The following is an 18073-nucleotide window of genomic DNA, read 5'->3' on the forward strand; positions in this document are numbered from 1 at the left end:
TGTCCGTGTGTAACTTAGATACAAAAATTTTTTTAATTCAAATTTAAGAAGTGTACATTAACCATTGTGTACAATCAAATAATTATGCAGACTGTACCCTTACAAATGAACACTCTCCGATTTCAACTGGGCCTTCAACTCAGGCCATAAAGTCTACTATCTCCCCCAGGCAGCTTGCTTTCCTGGTTACACAATGATGATTTCAAACTTTGACCCACTCAATTTCCCAACCCCTCCCCCAATCACAGTACTCTCAGAAAGTAGCCATGCCTCCCAAATCTCAGGCTAACCCCCTTCTGGGCTTTGGATCCACTCTTTCCTGCCTCCTCAATAACCTTATTCTTTCAATTTTGTCCACTCTGTTATCTCTTCAAGCTCATCTTTGCTGGCTCCTTCCCAAAAGCATTTGGACATACACAAGGCCCTCCATCTTGAAGACAACCCTTCCTGGATCCTGTGTTCCCCTCTCCCTCTAGCTACTTTCCTTTCCCTTCACAACCAGTGCTTTAAAGACTTGCCCGTACTTGCTGTACCGAGGGCTTACCTACCGGCCAGTCATCACCCACTGTCATTTGGCTGCTGCCCAGTACTCCACATAAACTGCCCTCTGAGCCCCCAGTGGCTCACATGGATAAATTCAGTTCATATTTAAGTCCACATCTTGCTTGACCTCTGTATCACTTAGGAATGCTTTGGACAGCAAGTAACCATCTTAGAGTGGCTTAAACAAATAGGAGTTCTCCCCGCATAGCAGGATGTCTAGAGATAAGCAGCTGCTGGTGCTGGTTATCAGCTGTGGTCAGCAGCTCCACAGTGTTGGGGAAGCCTTTCTGAAATTCTCCCCCACGTCCTTCATGGTTGAGGATGATTGCTGAGGTGGTACATCCCCATTCAGGGCTGGAAGAAGGGGAAAGGCCTGCACCAGTCACTTGTCTCTTTTATCAGAAAAGCAAAAGATTTCCCAAGCACCCCTTATGTCTCATTGCCCAGAACTCTGTCACGTGGCCATCTAGCTGTAAAAATGATGAGAAAGTGAGTGTTTAATGTTTTTTAGCCTTTATTGTGTAGTTAGACAAGAGAGGAGGGGGGTGAAAATGGGAACTGAGCTACCACCCACTCTCTCATCAGAGTTGGCCTGGTGCAGCTCTTGGTTACCTAAAAATCATGTACATCCCTCTTTCCTATATACACATTTGACACGGGATGCACTCATTCCATAAAGGAGATAATCCTAAAGTCTCAACCAGCTCCTACATAAAGTTGGAGTCCAGGTACTCTGTGTACTGTGTAGGCCCCTCTTTAGGTCCAGATGTCGCTTCTCATTGTCCAATTATTTCAGCTAAAGGACAAGTTCATTTTCCGCTAAAATGAAAAAGAGGGAAGGTACCAAGTGTTGGGGAGAACAGGGAACAATAGAACACTCATATGCTCTTGCTGGGGTATAAATTGACACAGCACTTGGAAAAACGTTTGGCAATATCTAATAAAGACGAACATCTGCATTCCCTATGAACCAGCAGTTCTACTCCTAGGGAAACACCTGACAGAGATGGGAACAGATGCGCAAGAAAAGACGTATTCTACAACATTCAAGCAGCATTATTTGTAACAGCCTAAAACTGGAAACTACTCAGATGTCCATTGAGGGTAGAATGGAATAGCATACAGAAACGAGAATGAATGACCTAAATTTACATGCCATGGATGAATCTCAAAATAATGTTGAGTAAAAGAAGCCATAGACAGAAGAGTATGTACTGTGTGTTTCCGTTTATAGAAAATACAAAAACAGGTAAAACTGCTCTGCGGTGTTAGAAGTTAGGACAGCAGTTACCTTTCGGGGAGGGGGTGGTGCATGGAAGGGAGCACAAGGGACCCCCAGGGTGTTGGTAATGTTGTTTCTTGATCTGGGTGCTGGTTATATGTGTGTGTTCAATTTCTGAAAATTCATTGAACTGTATGCTTTTCTATGTGTGCACTTTTTTGTATACTATTGTGAAATAATAGAAAATGTATATATTATTCTTTGCTCCCAGTTCCTGGCACAGAGCTCCTAAAACGCTTGTGGTTTCCTAGGTGATAAGAACACTAGGAGCATCTTTTGTTCTAATATTTGGTCTGTGTCTCTGGTTCCTGACAGTTCCTACATCCCTTGGAATTTCCTGGGTGACGGGAGTGTCCTTTGTTCTAATGAAGTGACTCTTGGTGGGCTCCTTGATAGCTTCAAGATGGGTCTGGTCACCAGAAACCAAGCCATGATTAGAAGCTTGGAACTTTCAGCCTCATCTCTCAACCTCCAGGAAGGGGAGAGGGGCTGGAGATGGAGTTAATAATCGATTGTGCCTATGTGAGGAAGCCTCCATAAAAATCCTAATAGTACAGGGTCCGGAGAGCGTCTGGGTTGCTGAACATCCAGGTGTTGGGATGGGGGGCACCCCAACTCCACAGGGACAGAAGCTCCTGTGCTTGGGACCCTTCAAGACCTCACTTTATGTATTTCTTCATCTGGCAGTTCATCTGTATCCTTTATGATATCCTTTATTATATAATAAACTGGTAAATGTAAGTAAGTGGTTCCCTGAGTTCTGAGAGCTGTTCTAGCAAATGATCAAATCCCAGGAAGGAGTCATGGGAACCTCCAATTTGTAGCCAAGTCGGACAGAAGTTATGGGTAACCCGGGGACCTGCTACTTGTGATTGGCATCTGGAGTGGGCACGGGTTGAGGGGGTGAGGGGCACTCCTGAAGAACTAAGCCCTTAACCTATAGGGTCTGCGCTAACTCTGGTTAACGTCATAATTGAATTGCATTGTAGGACACACAGCTGGTGTCGCAGGGAATTGCTTGGTGTGGGGAAAAAACCCACACATCCGCTGTCAGAATTACTGTGTGCAAGTAAAGGAAAACACAGGAGTGTTTTTCCTACACAACTATACATCAATAAAATGTAACAAACAAACAAAAACCCTACAGGGAAACACATTCAATGCACAGTGTGAAGAAACAATAAAAGCTTGCTTTCAGAAAAAAAGAGAATGGAAACTGTAGTATACTCCAGTCAGTAAATCCCATCCAGTACTGCTGGACAGATAAAGCAGGGGATCTGTTCTGTGGCAGTGTATTAAGTTCTTGGTTGGGGAATCCGGCAGCCCCTCCCTTGTTAAATAGTAACAGACCAATGTTGACCAGCCTTGAGATTTTAGGGACACATGATTCCCTCAATCATTTGTTAGGCTTCTGGTCAATTCCATGCATGAGTAATCATAATCAAATAACTTATTTGGGGAGTCTTTAAGTGGTGTTCTAATGAAAGATTTAAATTTTTTTCCCCAAATAGGTAATATATTTACTTGGTTTTAAAAAAAAATCAAAGCAATACAAAAAGGTATAATTTGAGCTCTTATTCTCACCTCTGTTTCTTTTATTAGTTTCTTGTGTATACTTCAGGTGTTTCTTTTTGCAAAACAAGCAAAACCAAGTATTAGAAATAATTAAGTCTTCTAGGGGCTGGCCTCTGTGTGCTCATTGCGGTTGAGGCAATTCAGAACAGCTGCAGGGCCAGCCCCGTAGCTTAGCGGTTAAGTGCGCACCCTCCGCTGCTGGCAGCCCAGGTTTGGAACCCCGGGCGCGCACCGACGCACTGCTTCTCCGGCCATGCTGAGGCCGCGTCCCACATACAGCAACTAGAAGGATTTGCAACTACGACATACAACTATCTACTGGGGCTTTGGGGGAAAAGAAAGAAAGAAATAAAATTATTAAAAAAAAAAAAAAGAACAGCTGCAGGTAGAGATGCCAACGGTAGTCCATCTTTGCTACCTTGGGCCTCAATGTTATCTCTCGAAGAAACTGCCTCTTTCCTGTCTCCACTTGTGCTGGCTTCAGCTTGGATATACAAAGAAAATCATTTATTTCAATCTAGCAAGGCTTTAAGTTGTGGGACTCGGCCAATTTAGGTTATGAGCTGCAGGTAAGGACTTCATCTCTTACCAAGGCTTTATTTTCTTTAATCTCTGCTATCAAATCAGTTTTCTTTAGTTTAGATTTGCCACTTTCTTGAAAGACTTTACTGAAAGCTACTTAAAAACAATTCCAACACTCGTTAATGTTCTATATTATTCTTGAGATTTCTCCTACAATACAGCTTTGGTTAGCACATGGTTTGTATCCAAGGCCTAGCAAGTGATGGCAGTTCAGCAGTTTCACTACTGCTTAACAAGTTGGTCACCAACTTTCCAATTTAGAACAGAGAGTCTTCACCACTGGCTACCTTAAGCTTCAGTTAGCCAATTCCACATTTTAGTGTCCTACTTCTGGTACCAAATATTTGCCTGTTAGGGAATGGGTTCAGCTACAAATTTTAGAACACTTACCTATAAATGACTTAAACAAATGTACTGTCTTACTCATGCACTAGAACAGGGCAAGAATGGAAGCAGGTAGGTCAGTTAGGAAGCTCTCACGGTAGTCCAGGTAGCAGATGATGGTTTCTTGGATGTCAATTTTACCTCAACAAAGCTGGAGGGGAAATAATAGCTCCTAGAATTTTGCTTGAATGACTAAATGGATGGCAGTGACATTCACTAAAATGGAAAAAACAGAGAGGTATATGTTTGTGGGTGAAAATTAGTATTTTGGGTGGCCAAGTTAAGTTTGAGATACTAGTTAGACATTCAGGTGCACATGTCAAGTAGGCAGATATTTAGAGGAGTTAGAACTTACAGGCAGAGGTCATTGCTAGAGACATAAATTTTGGAGTCATCTGCTTATACATGGTACCTAAAACCATAGGACCAGATGAAATCATAGAAGAGTGGGTAGGTAGAGAAGAGAAGGGGACTCACGACAAACTGGGCACTTTGATTTTTATACGTTGAGCAGAAGATGTGAAGTCAGTGAAAAGAACCCAAGAAAGAATAGCCAATGAGGTAGGAGGATCAAGAGTGCATGGCGTCCGAAAACAAGAGAAGAAAGTGTTTCAAAGCGGGAGTGGTTGACTATGATGAACAGTACGGAGAGGGCAAGTAAAAACAGAATGAGAAGGTACCACTGGATTTGCATGGAGATTGCAGTTTCAGTAGCTTTGCGGGGAAGAAACCAGAAAGCAAACATATGATGATGAGAATGGTCTATTAGAGAGGGAGCAATTGGTGGCTCAAGAGAGAGATGACAGAGGACAAGATCCATAGAAAAAGTGGATTGGTTAAATAGAATGAGAATACTTTATCCATCTATCAGACACTTAGCTTCTTGAAGGAAGAGATCATGTCTTATTTGTATTTGTATATTTAGTAACTCCTAGCATAGTGCCTAGTACATAGGAGGTACTCAAGAAACGTTACTGAATTAATGAATAAATGAGCAAATGGAAGAATGGATGGATGGCAGATGCAAGGCTGGAGAATGAACTAGATCAAACTAACTCAAACTTCAGAGTAAGGAAAGGAGAAGGGGTTCTGAATTAATAGGGTTACTTAGGGACTTTGGGATCCTGGGATAGGGTTGACAGATTTCAAACTCAGAGGAAGGTGGGAGAAGGAATGAGTCACTGTCAATGGCAGATGCCTTGGCCAGCTTTCAAGGCACTGATTTGCTAAAGCCAACTGCAGGGAGGGTTCTAAGTTCATCTACTTAATCACTTTCTTTCCGTGCCTCTCCCTTTCTGGATCCAGGCTCACAAGAAAAATGATTATGTAGCTTTATGGACACAAATGGGAGAAGGGATTTAAAAAATGACAGTCCCACATTCATTTATTTCATCTGGTCAATAGATATTCACTGAATAACAGTCTTGTATAGGAAGAAAGGTAGAAGGGCAGGATTATGCGGGGCTTATCTATTCGTTTCCTTTATTTGCTTATGGGTCTGGCTTTTAACAAGTGCTTTGTCTTCAATTCAGATAGTAGCTGACTTCACCAACTGCACAGGTAAGGTGGTATTTGAAGTGGGCCGCCCATAAAGTCTTAAGGTGACTCGTATGCGAGTGAATAGGTATTGCAGATGACATGGCTGGTGGAATGGAGAAAGCATAAGCTGGAAGTAGGCCAATCTTGGAAACGCAGGACCTAACGCCAGGTCCTGCGTCTTCTAGCCGTATCACCAAGAGAGGAGTTAGGATTCCTATTATCTTTCTTCCCAACCTGCAGTCGGAGGAACCGAGGCACCTATAAAAGTGGAGGTGGAGGCGCAGCTGGAAGCCAGGTTTGGCGTCCTCCCCATCCGATTTGGCCATCCTACGTCCTACGCCGGACTACGTTCCTGGGGAAATTCCCGGGTTGCCTAGCAACCTGCTCCCCCCCCCCGCGGGGGGGGTCAGGCGGCCCAACCCGGGCTCCAGCCGACTGTCGCCCTCGGGAAGGCAAGCAGAAGAACTGCGTCTGCCCGGCCCCTGCTGGGCACGAGCCCGTTACACGTGGAATCACCCGAGCTGTCCACGGTGCCGGGCGGCGGGCAGGGGCGGGGACACGCGGCGCCAATGGGCGGGCAGAAGGGAATGCGCGTGCGCACGGGGGGCGGGGCCTAGGAAAAGCTATCTGAGGACGGGGGCTGGCGAGGCTCACGCTGGAGGCCTTCGCTGGAGGTCTGTCTAGAGAAAGCTGTTTGGCAGCTGAGGGCAGCGAGGGTGAGTGAACCCGGGAGCAGCTGAGGCCGGGGCTGCGTCCTCTGAGGTTCGTGACCCGACCCTGGGGGAGGAGGTCCGTGGGGCAGCACTAAGGGGTCCGCAGCGGGGCGGGATCCCGGCGCCCTGGGGGGCTCTCGGGGCCTCGGGCTCAGGTTGGGAGGCAGGAGCGGCCTGAGTGGGAGTCTCGGCCCCAGGCAGCCTCGGGAAGCTTAGCCAGCCTGGAGCAGAGCCTGTCTCCCTCTCTCCCGGGGCAAAAGCCGCCGGGGGCTTTGAAGCCAGATGGTCCCGGCGGGGGCCCATCTCCGCCCTCTTGGAGGACCTGCCGGGGACCTGCCTGCGGTCCTGGGGCGTTACTCTCCGTCTGCCCCTGGTACCCTCTAGGGAAGACAACAAACAGGTCCTGTCGGCCCGACGAGCTTGGCCGGGCTGTGCTGGGGGAGTGGGAAGGCGGGGGAAGCTGACTTTCTCTTGTATTCCCTATCTTATTCCCTGTCTGGGCGTGGCACCGCCATCCATCCAGTGCCCAAGCCAGAAACCTGGACGTCATTCTCACCTCCTGCTCTCCTTTGCCCACCCACGTCGAATCCATCACAAATCTCTCTCGGGTGCATCCACTTCTCCGCTCCCAGTTCCTCTGCTCCAGCGAGTTCTGGCCACCGTCATCTCTCCCCTGAACAATCTACCTCAGTAGCCTCCTGACTGGTCCTCTGCATCCTTCTTGATCTTCTGTAGTTTGTTATGTACTGGAAAGCCAGAGTGATGGTCTTAAAACACAAATCTGGTCATGCCACCAGACCCCTCCCCCATTCCCTTTCTGCCTGTCAGTGGATTCTTGTTGTTCTTCCAAGTTCTTGAACAGGGCTGACAAGGTCCTGTATGACTTATCCTCTTTTGACTGTAACTCATCCGTCTCTCCTATACTATGTCTTCAACCATGTTGAATTTTTTTTAGTTTCTGAATTGGACCAAGTTTCTTCTAGGGTTAGATGTTGTGTGTTTGTTACATTACTTGTTTGTTATATGTTCCCTCTGCCTGAGGTACTATCCTTTACTTGAAAAAAATCTTTCTCCTCCTTCATGTATTACTCCCGGTGTGGTTTGGGGCTTCTGCGGTACCCCATGGGTGTCTTTTTACTGGTCTCTCTTTTTTACCAGGCTGTAATCAGTGTGAGAGGAGCCTGTCTGTCTCACAGTCCTGTCCTCAGTATCTTGTGCAGCACCAGGCTGCTAGGAAAGAGTGTGTTAGTTATACGTATAAATGACACATGGCAGCTCCTTGGGCTCCCTAAGTGAACAAGTAGATCAAGTTATTAAATGTCTGCTTTTCAGAACCAGTTCTCAACCCCCAATCTTTGTAGCTGTTTCTTTGGTGTAGGAACCTGGTTCTTTTCTTGCCTTCAGTGCAGAACCATGGCAGTGGTAAATGGGGCAGTACTGGTCAGAGTTTTTCTTTGGCACCGACTCTGGGTACAGGATGTCTGGATGTTGGTGAGTGTGGCTGCTTTGAGTTTGAATTCTTTTTTTTTTTTTTTTTGTGAGGAAGATCAGCCCTGAGCTAACATCCATGCCAATCCTCCTCTTTTTGCTGAGGAAGACCAGCTCTGAGCTAATATCTATTGCCAGTCCCTCTCCTTTTTCCCCCAAAGCCCCAGTAGATAGTTGTATCTCCTAGTTGCACATCCTTCTAGTTGCTGTATGTGGGATGCAGCCTCAGCACGGCCGGAGAAGCGGTGCGTCGGTGCGCCCAAGATCCGAACCCGGGCTGCCAGTCGCGGAGTGCACGCACTTAACTGCCAAGCCATGGGGCTGGCCCTGAGTTTGAATTCTTAACTGAGGGCCCCTGGCATAAAGGAAAAGCTGCTAAGTCGCTGTGGTCTTTATGGAAGGAAGGCTGGCTCCAAACTTGCATGTGCTGATAGGGCTAACTAACGACACAATGGGAGGGAAGGGTGGGCCAGGCCAAACCACTGGTGGGAGAGTTCCAAAGGGAAGTTATTTTTCCAGTTTAGGCCAGATCCTCTGTGATAAGGAGCAACCCACCTAGGTGCCAAGACCTACTGCCCTGAGTCAACGTGAAGGCATGCTGTCCTCAGGTCAGCTCAGCACTTTGTGATAAATTCAGTGGGGTAAAGGAGAGACAGAGGAGACAGGGTCCTGGCCCTCACAGAGGGAGGGAAAGAGAAAAACAGGAAAGGAGAACGGTATGTGACCATATGTTATGGCCAAGTGAGTGTGAGAGGCTGCAGACTGAGGTCAGAGGAGGGAGCAATTGGTCTTGGCTGGAAGAATCTCCAGATGGCATTTGAACTGGGCCTGGAAGGAAGAGGGAGGACAGACAAATGGAACCAGTGGGACCAAAGGCTCTGGGACTGGAAGAGGCTGCTGGAGCAGTGAGGAGCCCTATTATGGTCAAGGCCCTGTGGGAGCCCTGCTACTGACCGCGGTCCTGTGCTTCCCTCCCAGGACTGAGGCTTTGCCTTGTGAAGGACATCTCAAAGCCTGGGTTGTGTTCTGAACTCTGTCAGAAATCTCTCCTCCTTGGAATTTTTCTCTAGCCTGGCCTTTACAATCTCTCAGAGAAGGCCAGTGAGCTTGCAACTCCTGGGCTTATCTGCCAGGCTGTTTGCTCATGGCCTTGAGCTAAGGGCTTGGAGTGTGGGTGATGCAACTTGTTGTTTGGCCGAAGGGAAGTTGCTTATGTTTCTTTTTGAATGTGACGGTTGAATTTGTCAAGTGGCAGTCAGATTTCCCTGTTCTCATTGCAGCGCTTGGAGGGAGAGTTTCTCTTCTCTGTTTGTGGATTTGGCTTTCATTGTGTTCTAATAGTTAGAAATCTGCAACAACAAACCAAAATGGGACACGTTCAAAATCAATGGTTCTTGGCCTTTATTCTGCCTTCCTTGAAGAAGCAATAATTTGGACCCATAGTTACTGTATTGCCAATCACTTGGTTGCTTTTTGGTGTTATTTGAATAGAACCCGCACCCCCCTGACACACACACACCCCAATCTGATATACTAAATATCCAACCACGTAATTATGGAATGGTGCCGTGGGTTCAGTGATCACTCAACTATCTGATAGATATCAGCAAAAAAAAAAAAGAAAGTTTTATGCTCAGTTAGGTTGACATCAAAACTTGGCAGCATATCTCGGAAGGTGGGAATCCCCCAAGGACCATGGCACGCAGGCTGAGAACCACCAGCCGCTGTGCCAGGTACTGTGCCTGAGGCTGAGAATGTGGATTCAGTCCCTGCCCTTACGGAGCTCAGTCCAGCAGGGGCCACTTACAGGTAACCAGGCAGTGTTCAGGTCAGTTCACAGCTGTCGACAGTGGGCAGTGATAGACAGGACCTTTCTGAAGGGAAGCTCTCAGGAGCATATGGGAAGGACGCTGAAGACAGACTTGGAATTGAAGAAGGCTTGCTGGGGAAGGAGCTGGCTTCTCTCTCTGGTCCCTCCTGTCCCAGAATTCTAAGATGTGTGATCAGAAGAAGCTGCTCTGCTCTGGCCTAGGCAGTCACTGTTGAGAGGAACTTGAAACCTTGTTTTCTAGTACTAGGTACAGTGGTAGTGGGCTTGTCAGGGTCTGGACACTTTTATTTGGTAAAATTGGAAATGTAATTTCTGTGCCTGAATTCTTTTCTAGAGGTGAGAATTAAATGTAAGCCCCCTTTTTATGCTATCCATATGGTATTGGAACAAAATTATGGAATAATTACATTAAATACATGTCTGTAAAGAAAAACCATGTTTGTAGTAGAAATTTTAGAAGCAATAGAAAAGTAAAAAGAAGAAAAATCAAAACCCGTCCTCATAATTCAGAAAATAATCTTTGTTAACAGTTTTTAGTCATTGTTCTATGTGTAAAATATGCATACATTGTTTTTTTATAAAAATGAATTATTCTTTACAGACTTTTGCAGCCTCCTCTTTTTTGTTTACTATATATTGAACGTCTTTTCCTATTACTAAGTATGACTGATTGCATTATTTTTTTAAAATAATTTTATTTATTTATTTATTTTTCCCCCCAAAGCCCCAGTAGATAGTTGTATGTTATAGCTGCACATCCTTCTAGTTGCTGTATGTGGGATGCGGCCTCAGCATGGCCAGAGAAGTGGTGCGTCGGTGCACGCCCGGGATCCGAACCCCGGGCCGCCAGCAGCGGAGCGCACACACTTAACTGCTAAGCCATGGGGCTGGCCCAACCGATTGCATTATAATGTCCCTTTTCTTTCTTTCTTTTTAATTTTTTTGCGAGGAAGATCGAGCTAACATCTTGGCCACAGCATGGCTTGACAAGCGGTGCGGTGGTGCCCGCCCAGGATCCGAACCTGTGAACCCCTGGCCGCCGAAGTGGAGCATGTGAACTTAACCGTTATGCCACCGGGCCAGCCCCTATAATGTCTCTTTTCAGTAGTAAGACTAGATGCTACTTTTTAGCACTCTGGAAGTTATACATCCCAGTGACTGTTGTCCCCTTAGGGAGAGGGCCATGGGAGGTGATACTGCTGATAGGCAAAATGGATTTGGGGAATTTTCCTAAGCGTTGTGGGGATGACATTCTCCCAGAGTCCCACCCTACAGAGTCTTTTAGCATGGGTGAGAGGGGCTGCAACACCGCTGCTTCCCAGCCCCAGCACAGGGAGTGGAGATAGCGGCAGCTTAAGAGCTGAGCTCTGTGTGTAGCATGTGCTAGGGTCTGACCAATACCTAAGCCTTGTCTTTACCGCTATAGATCTGGGGCTATGGCTACAGTTGGGCCCTTAGAAACCTGTGGCCCCTGTTATCCAGCAGAGTCTGCACTGCCTTTTGGGAGTGAATGTGTAAGTCAGGTCTTTTCTTTGTGTTTGTTTGGAGGTCTCCTGGCTGTCCTTCACCTTCCTTTTTGAAGTCAGTCTATGAACCCCTGGAAGGACCAGGACTTTCAGTTTAACAAACAGTGAAGGCCTGCCTGAGCCTTGGTGGGGAATCCTGATGGGAGCAAAGCATCCCCTGCCCTCAGGGAGCTTGCTGTGTAGCTGACTGTCTTCTTGTTGTTGACCACAGTTCCAGCTCTAGCCAAACCCTGGGAGGACTTGATGGAATCCTAATGTCTACGTAACTCTCCTTTCCGATGCTCTTTCACAGTCTTTAAGTTACTTGCCTCTGTCACAGCCATCTCCCATCCTGGGAGATGGACGAGGTAGGGAGTAATATCTTTTCTGTGTCCACTGCTGTAGGCCTCAATCTGGCCACCTCATCCCTTCCCTCAACTACCACATTCCTGTCTCTGGTTTTGTACCAATAAATACCTTCCCTGCTGTGCTGCCAGATTAGCCATTCTGAAACCAATCTCTGATCTCATCTCCCATTCATGAATCCTCAGTGGCTCCCCATTTATCTTCAGGAAACTTCCACCCACTTGGCTTAGTGTGCAAAGCCACACTGAATACGGCCTGGTCAACCTTTGCAACCTGTTGTCCACTGTTCTGCCTACTTCATACCCTGTAGGCCGCAGCCCGACTAAAGTACTTGGAGTTTCTTTCCCACTTGTCACTCTGCTCGAACCATTCCCTTAGTCTCTCAGTCCCTGCACATCCACAGCATGCTCATGCGTCCAGGCCCAGTGGAAGTGTCCCCATGTTCCTCAGCCTTCTCTAATTTTCCCTCACCCAGAGGGCATTTCTTTCTTTGAGCTCTCAGAGGGTTTTATCTTTCTTTAGTACATCTCACTTTCTGTCTTTATTAGTGCTTTCAGTAGGAAGTATTTCTCTCATCAGACTGTAAGCTTCTTGTGGGCAGGAATAATCTTCAGGTCCCTTTAAGCTCTCATTGAGTTGCTTGGCATTCTGAAGGTGCTTCAGGAAATGTCGTGGACCCACCCACTTGACTGATGGGGACCTGGAGTGCCCAAGGTCATCCCACAGTCTAGTGGCAGAGCTGGCCTTGTGCCCAGTTTGATGTGTTCTCTTCCCCAACCTTGCTTCTTCACTGGGTTTCCCAGGAGTGCACTGTGTCAAGTCTTGAAAGAACCTTAGCTCTGGTGTTCTCACCTTCATCTTCTGTGTTCCCCGCCTGCCAGGTACCGGTGACCATGAGATCTCTGCGGCTGTTCAGAACCCCCTTCCTGTGCGGCCTGATCTGGGCCTTTTGTGCCCCAGGTGCCCGGGCTGAGGAGCCCAGGGCCAGCCCTTCCCATCACGGCAGCGTGGGCCTGGATAAGCACACAGTGCACGACCAAGAGTACGTATTCAGCCAGGGCTGTGGTCCATGCTGGACGTTTTTCAAGGATGATATTTATTCGTTATTGCCACTTGTAACTCAGGTATTCTTTTTTCATCATCTATCACAGGTGAGGGATTTTGAGGCCTAGAGGGGATAAATGACTTGCCTGAATTCATTCCATCTCGCTCTTTCACCGTAGACAGACAGATACACACATACGCACGCACTCACACACTCATACACTCATACTCAGTCACTCACACCGCCCCACACATACACACACACACACACACACACACAGTAGTAGTAGCAGAATCTGGGATAGGGGTAAGATTTCTTTACTCTGACAGGACTTTTTTCTTTTTTTATTGGAACATTCGAACATTGAATCATTTGTTGCAACTTTTGTCCCGCGCCAGTTAACTTCACACATTATTATTTGTTATCCTTAAATTGCTTTTTAAAATTGTTTTTTTAAATTGATAGCCCCCAAATGTTATAACAACATTGAAATAATAAGGAGGAAAAAACACCCATAATCTTGCCAGCATAACAGATGAACTGTTTGACTTTTTCCCTGCGCTTTTCATGGCCTTGCCTGTATCTGTCAGCCTTGAGTGTGGTCTGCCACTGTTTCTGTTTGTTTTTCTGAGATGGGTGAATTTTAAGATCTTGAACTTTTCAGTCCTTAAGATTTTGGCATGATCCCGGTGTTGCTGCCCAGTGGTCTGAGTCTAACTGTTGGTTTTCAGGCACATCATGGAGCATCTAGAAGGTGTCATCAACAAACCAGAGGCAGAGATGTCCCCACAAGAACTGCAGCTCCATTATTTCAAAATGCATGATTATGATGGCAATAATTTGCTTGACGGCCTAGAACTCTCCACAGCCATCACTCATGTCCATAAGGAGGTAGGTCAGGCAGTAGCTCAGTGGGCGGCATCTCAGAAGGGTCTCTCTTTGGTAAGTCAGTGCCCGATCTTGATGACCTGTGCTGTCCCTGTACCACGATGTTGCTGCTGCTCCTTTTTCTGCACACCGCTGTTCTGCTTCTTTTCCTGTTCAGCGGTCCTTCTCAGAACAGGAAGGCAGAAACCCCAGGCTTCAACAAGCGCTCCAGGCATTTCTGCTGCACACCAGAGTTTGAGAACCAGTGCCTAAAAAACAGACCACGTTCAAAATGCAGAGCAGGGGAGAAGTTATTTTATTTGGGAAGAATGGTGAATCCTGATTCAAGGGATCGAGGGACTTAGCAGTAATTGAGAGTTTGTGTGATATTGTACAGTGCTCCGTACAAAGCGTTTTACAGAATACTTTCACGTAGGTTAAAGGTCTCATCTGATCTTTGCAACAGCCTATGAATAGGCAGGGGCAGGCATTGTTATTAGCCCCATTTTAGAGGTGAGGAAACTGAAATCGAGATTTTCTGTGTCCAGATCTAATGTCTGTCCTGCTCTGCCACACTGCAGTCTACAGGGAGGAGAAAGGCAAGGTTGGGGAGGTGGGTGTGCTCACCTTGGCTGCCAGGAGAGCAGCTTTGGGTTTGCTTGGAAGGCAGTGGGGAGCACTAACAGCTGTGCGCAGAAGCATGGCATGACTTAGCACAGTGTTTTGGGAAGATCCTTTGCTGTGGGAGGCAGTCCGATGGACGTGAGGAGAGACTGGTGTCAGGAGAGGAATTGGGATTCAGCAGTCCTGGCAGGTGAGGATAGTGGTGGCGCTAGGAGAGGAAAGGGTGGACGTGGGAGAGGTGGCACAGGAAGAGTCAACAAGGACGTGACCAGCAGTAGCTTAGCACCCAGCACAGTGAGCCCCGCTACACCTGCTTCTGGAGCAGGAAATACCTTCACCTCCAAGATCCTAGCAGGTTCTACTGGTCGGCAGTGCCTTCTTCGTCTTGTTCTGACCCTGAGGTGTTGTCCAGTACGGAATGTTTCTACCTTATCAGGACAAGTTGTGCCCAAAGCTGACCCTCGGGCAAGCCTGGCCTGTGAGCTTTTCTCTGGGCTGGGTTTGTGGGTCATGGAATTTATGAAACTCAGAATTCTGGGTAAGCCAGACCTCGCTTTCTACAATGAACATGTATTACTCTTATAATTAGAAAAGAATGAAAAGTCATTTTTAAAACAAATAAGCAAGGACCTACTTTGATTGCATCTTTCTTTTAACTGGAAAATATAATTTCTAAATTGGGTTATTATGAATTGACTCTATATCTGATATATGGTTTGTGGATTCCTAGAGGTAGCCATGTACTACGTTGAAGGAGTTTTTGGACACATATGAGCGTGGACATTTTGGAAATTAGCTAAGCACTTCCAGTAAAATGTGCAACTCATTATTGTCTAATTTATATTTTGTAGGAAGGGAGTGAACAGGCGCCACTAATGAGCGAAGATGAACTGATTAACTTAATAGATGGTGTTTTGAGAGATGATGACAAGAACAATGATGGATATATCGACTATGCTGAATTTGCAAAATCACTGCAGTAGACGTTACGTGGCCGTCTCCTAGTTATATACAATGTGACCCGTTATAATGTGATTGAACACTTTTGGTAATGCAAAATGACTCGTTTCCAACTACTGCTGCAGTATTTTTGTAAAAACCTGTACCGATTTGTTACACTGGGGTAGGAAAGAGAAATCCAGAGAAATAAAAGAGAAGAGAAATGGGACATATTGTAGTCCCTAAGTACTGTTAAATCTCTTATTGGACCAGGTCTTGATGTAAAGAATCTTTTTAAGAATATTGGATAATTAGAGCTGAGTACTCAGGAACTTGACTGTAGAATACTGCTAGGCTCTTGGTTTTAATTCATGCTACCTGAAAAGTAAGATGAGCTTTGCCAAGTGGACGCACTTTTCAGTAACAGTGAAGAAATGGAATGAATGCCAAATGTTTCCCCTAGTGGGTCCTGTCTCTTCAGGTTAATGTGGTCAGTATTCTGTAAAGTTCCTCTGGCCTAAGTGATTACTTGCTTTGGGCAAGTGAGTATTTATTAGGCTATTTCAAAGCCACATCATAAGAAGAATGTCAAATATTGAGTTCAGCTAGCCACGGGGTCTAAGATTCTGTATCTTCTGGCACTTTGAAAATGATACACCACTGACCTAAGTGATTAACCTTTTTTCAGTTTTTCAATATTTTATAGAACTACTGCCACATCCTTATACTTTATTTCTTTTATGTCTTCTTCAACCTAGGAGAGACCTTGAATTTAAAAGTGTTCTCTACTCTAATCAATAGCAAATGTTTTAGCTTTCTTAATATTTGTATTTAACTCTTGTTTCTAGAGTTCCGTTTTTGCAGTTTAGAAACTATTAGGAACGTAGGGACTTTATCCCTCTGCTTGATACAGCAGGGTAAAACTACTAGCTGTTCTAGCTGGTGAAAAGATCATTCACCCAGCGCAGTAACTAACCTGATACAAGTTATATTTAGAAGGAATGTTGTTTAAATTACCTCTTCTAGCCTGAGTACATGAGTTCTTTCAGATCAGGAAAGATTAGAAAAAGAAGCCTAAAAACTCGTAACAGTGTGAATCTCAATAGAAGTTGAAATTGAGAAGCAGCAGCAGAGTGTAATTTGGGTTATTGGATGTGATGGACATGCTGTGATAGAAAGCCTGAAATGATGGTTGAATGGGAAAACCGCATAAAATTTGCTGTAAGATGTATAGAGACTTATTTTCTTTATTAAAGTATTCTTATAAGAAAACATATGTATTTGTAAAAATGGTTTCCTGTGTCAAGTATTTGTGCAATCAGAGCTGAATTGTAAACTATTCTTGTAATATCTAGTTATTTTGAAAGATTTATATAATGAATTCTGGATATATGACCAATAAAATTAATGAAACAAAATAAGGAGCAGTTGATTTTGTCCACATAGGCTGCTTCTCCTACCGCATGAAGGCTCTGTGTATTTAATACAGATGTTTACATGCGCCTACTCCATTGCAGGTTCTGTGGCCCCTCCCTGGCTGTACTCTGATCCTTTCTGTAGGAGTAGATTTCTAGTGTTCAAAGTTACTTTCTCCTTTTAGGCATTTTTTCTTCTGAATGAAATCAGTTTTTGGTCCTTTCTTCTCTGGCCAAGGTCAGATTATGATGGCACTCTCTAGCTTAGGAAAATACAATGTTTTCTCCTTGAGTCTGGTGACTGTTTTTTCTTTGCCAGAAAATATAATTAAATAGCATTATTGAAAGCATCTCAGACCCAAGCAAAAGCACAGTCTCCTCTGGCATTTTGGAAATGCCACTTGTTTTGCCAGTTGAGAAGCCAAAAAGGAAGGAAGTTACCACTGCCTTGTTTTCCCCCAAGACCCTTGCTCTGGCCCTTCATCCAGAGCTTCCTCTCTAGATGGATCTAGTGAGGGAGCACACAGTTGGAGGAATCTCCTACTGTTGGCAGCTGGGAAGGAGGTCAGTGAGGCAGTTGGGAAAGGAGAGAAGCAGATCCTTAGGAGGTAGAGTCACCAGATTAAACAGATAAGACTGAGACCGGCCCCATGGCTTAGCGGTTAAGTGTGTGCGCTCCGCTACTGGCGGCCCGGGTTTGGATCCCGGGTGCGCACCAACGCACCGCTTCTCTGGCTGTGCTGAGGTGGCATCCCACATACAGCAACTAGAAGGATGTGCAACTATGACATACAACTATCTACTGGGGCTTTGGGGAAACAAAAAAAAGTAGGAGGATTGGCAATAGATGTTAGCTCAGAGCCGGTCTTCCTCAGCAAAAAGAGGAGGATTAGCGTGGATGTTAGCTCAGGGCTGATCTTCCTCACAAAAAAAATAAATCAAAAACTGTTTAAAAAAAAAAACGGATAAGACTGGACACCTCAGCTGGCTGCTGTTTGTAATTATTCTATGCTGACCTTTATGGTCCTGACAGCCTGCCTTTTCTCCTGGAAAATGTCCCTGGTGGGAGAGGGGCCTGTAACATGAGGGACACAGCATGATTTGCCTTTCCCTGCGTACCCTCATTATGTCTCCTCCCCTACGTGAGGCCTTGGCCTTCTCATTGCCCGCCTCAAGGGTTTCTTAGAATGTATAAGGAACATCTCTGCACCTCGGTTTCCGTATGTCTAAAATGGAGATAAATATAAATGTAAGAGGTGGCTGTATATGAGCACAAGCCTTGGACTCAGATCAGAGTTGAAATCCTAGGCCTGCTACTCCTTAGCTATGAACTTTAGTTTCTCATCTTAAAAATAGCTGTAATAAAACTTAACCT

The 18073-nt window shown here is 45.7% G+C and overlaps 1 protein-coding gene across 1 annotated transcript in view; it reads left to right on the forward strand.

Annotated features, from left to right (window-relative positions):
• Positions 1-16719, forward strand: part of MCFD2 (multiple coagulation factor deficiency 2, ER cargo receptor complex subunit) — a 35677-nt gene extending 18958 nt beyond the window's left edge. Inside the window, exons 2-5 of the mRNA XM_058551907.1 lie at positions 6523-6621; positions 12690-12850; positions 13585-13744; positions 15196-16719. Of these exons, the coding sequence (XP_058407890.1) occupies positions 6523-6621; positions 12690-12850; positions 13585-13744; positions 15196-15327 (552 nt within the window). The 3' untranslated portion in view covers positions 15328-16719. The remainder of the gene's footprint in view (positions 1-6522; positions 6622-12689; positions 12851-13584; positions 13745-15195) is intronic.
• The last annotated feature ends 1354 nt before the right edge of the window (positions 16720-18073 follow it).

Source organism: Diceros bicornis, chromosome 12, assembly GCF_020826845.1.
Source record: "Diceros bicornis minor isolate mBicDic1 chromosome 12, mDicBic1.mat.cur, whole genome shotgun sequence".
NCBI classification, from domain to species: Eukaryota; Metazoa; Chordata; class Mammalia; order Perissodactyla; family Rhinocerotidae; genus Diceros; species Diceros bicornis.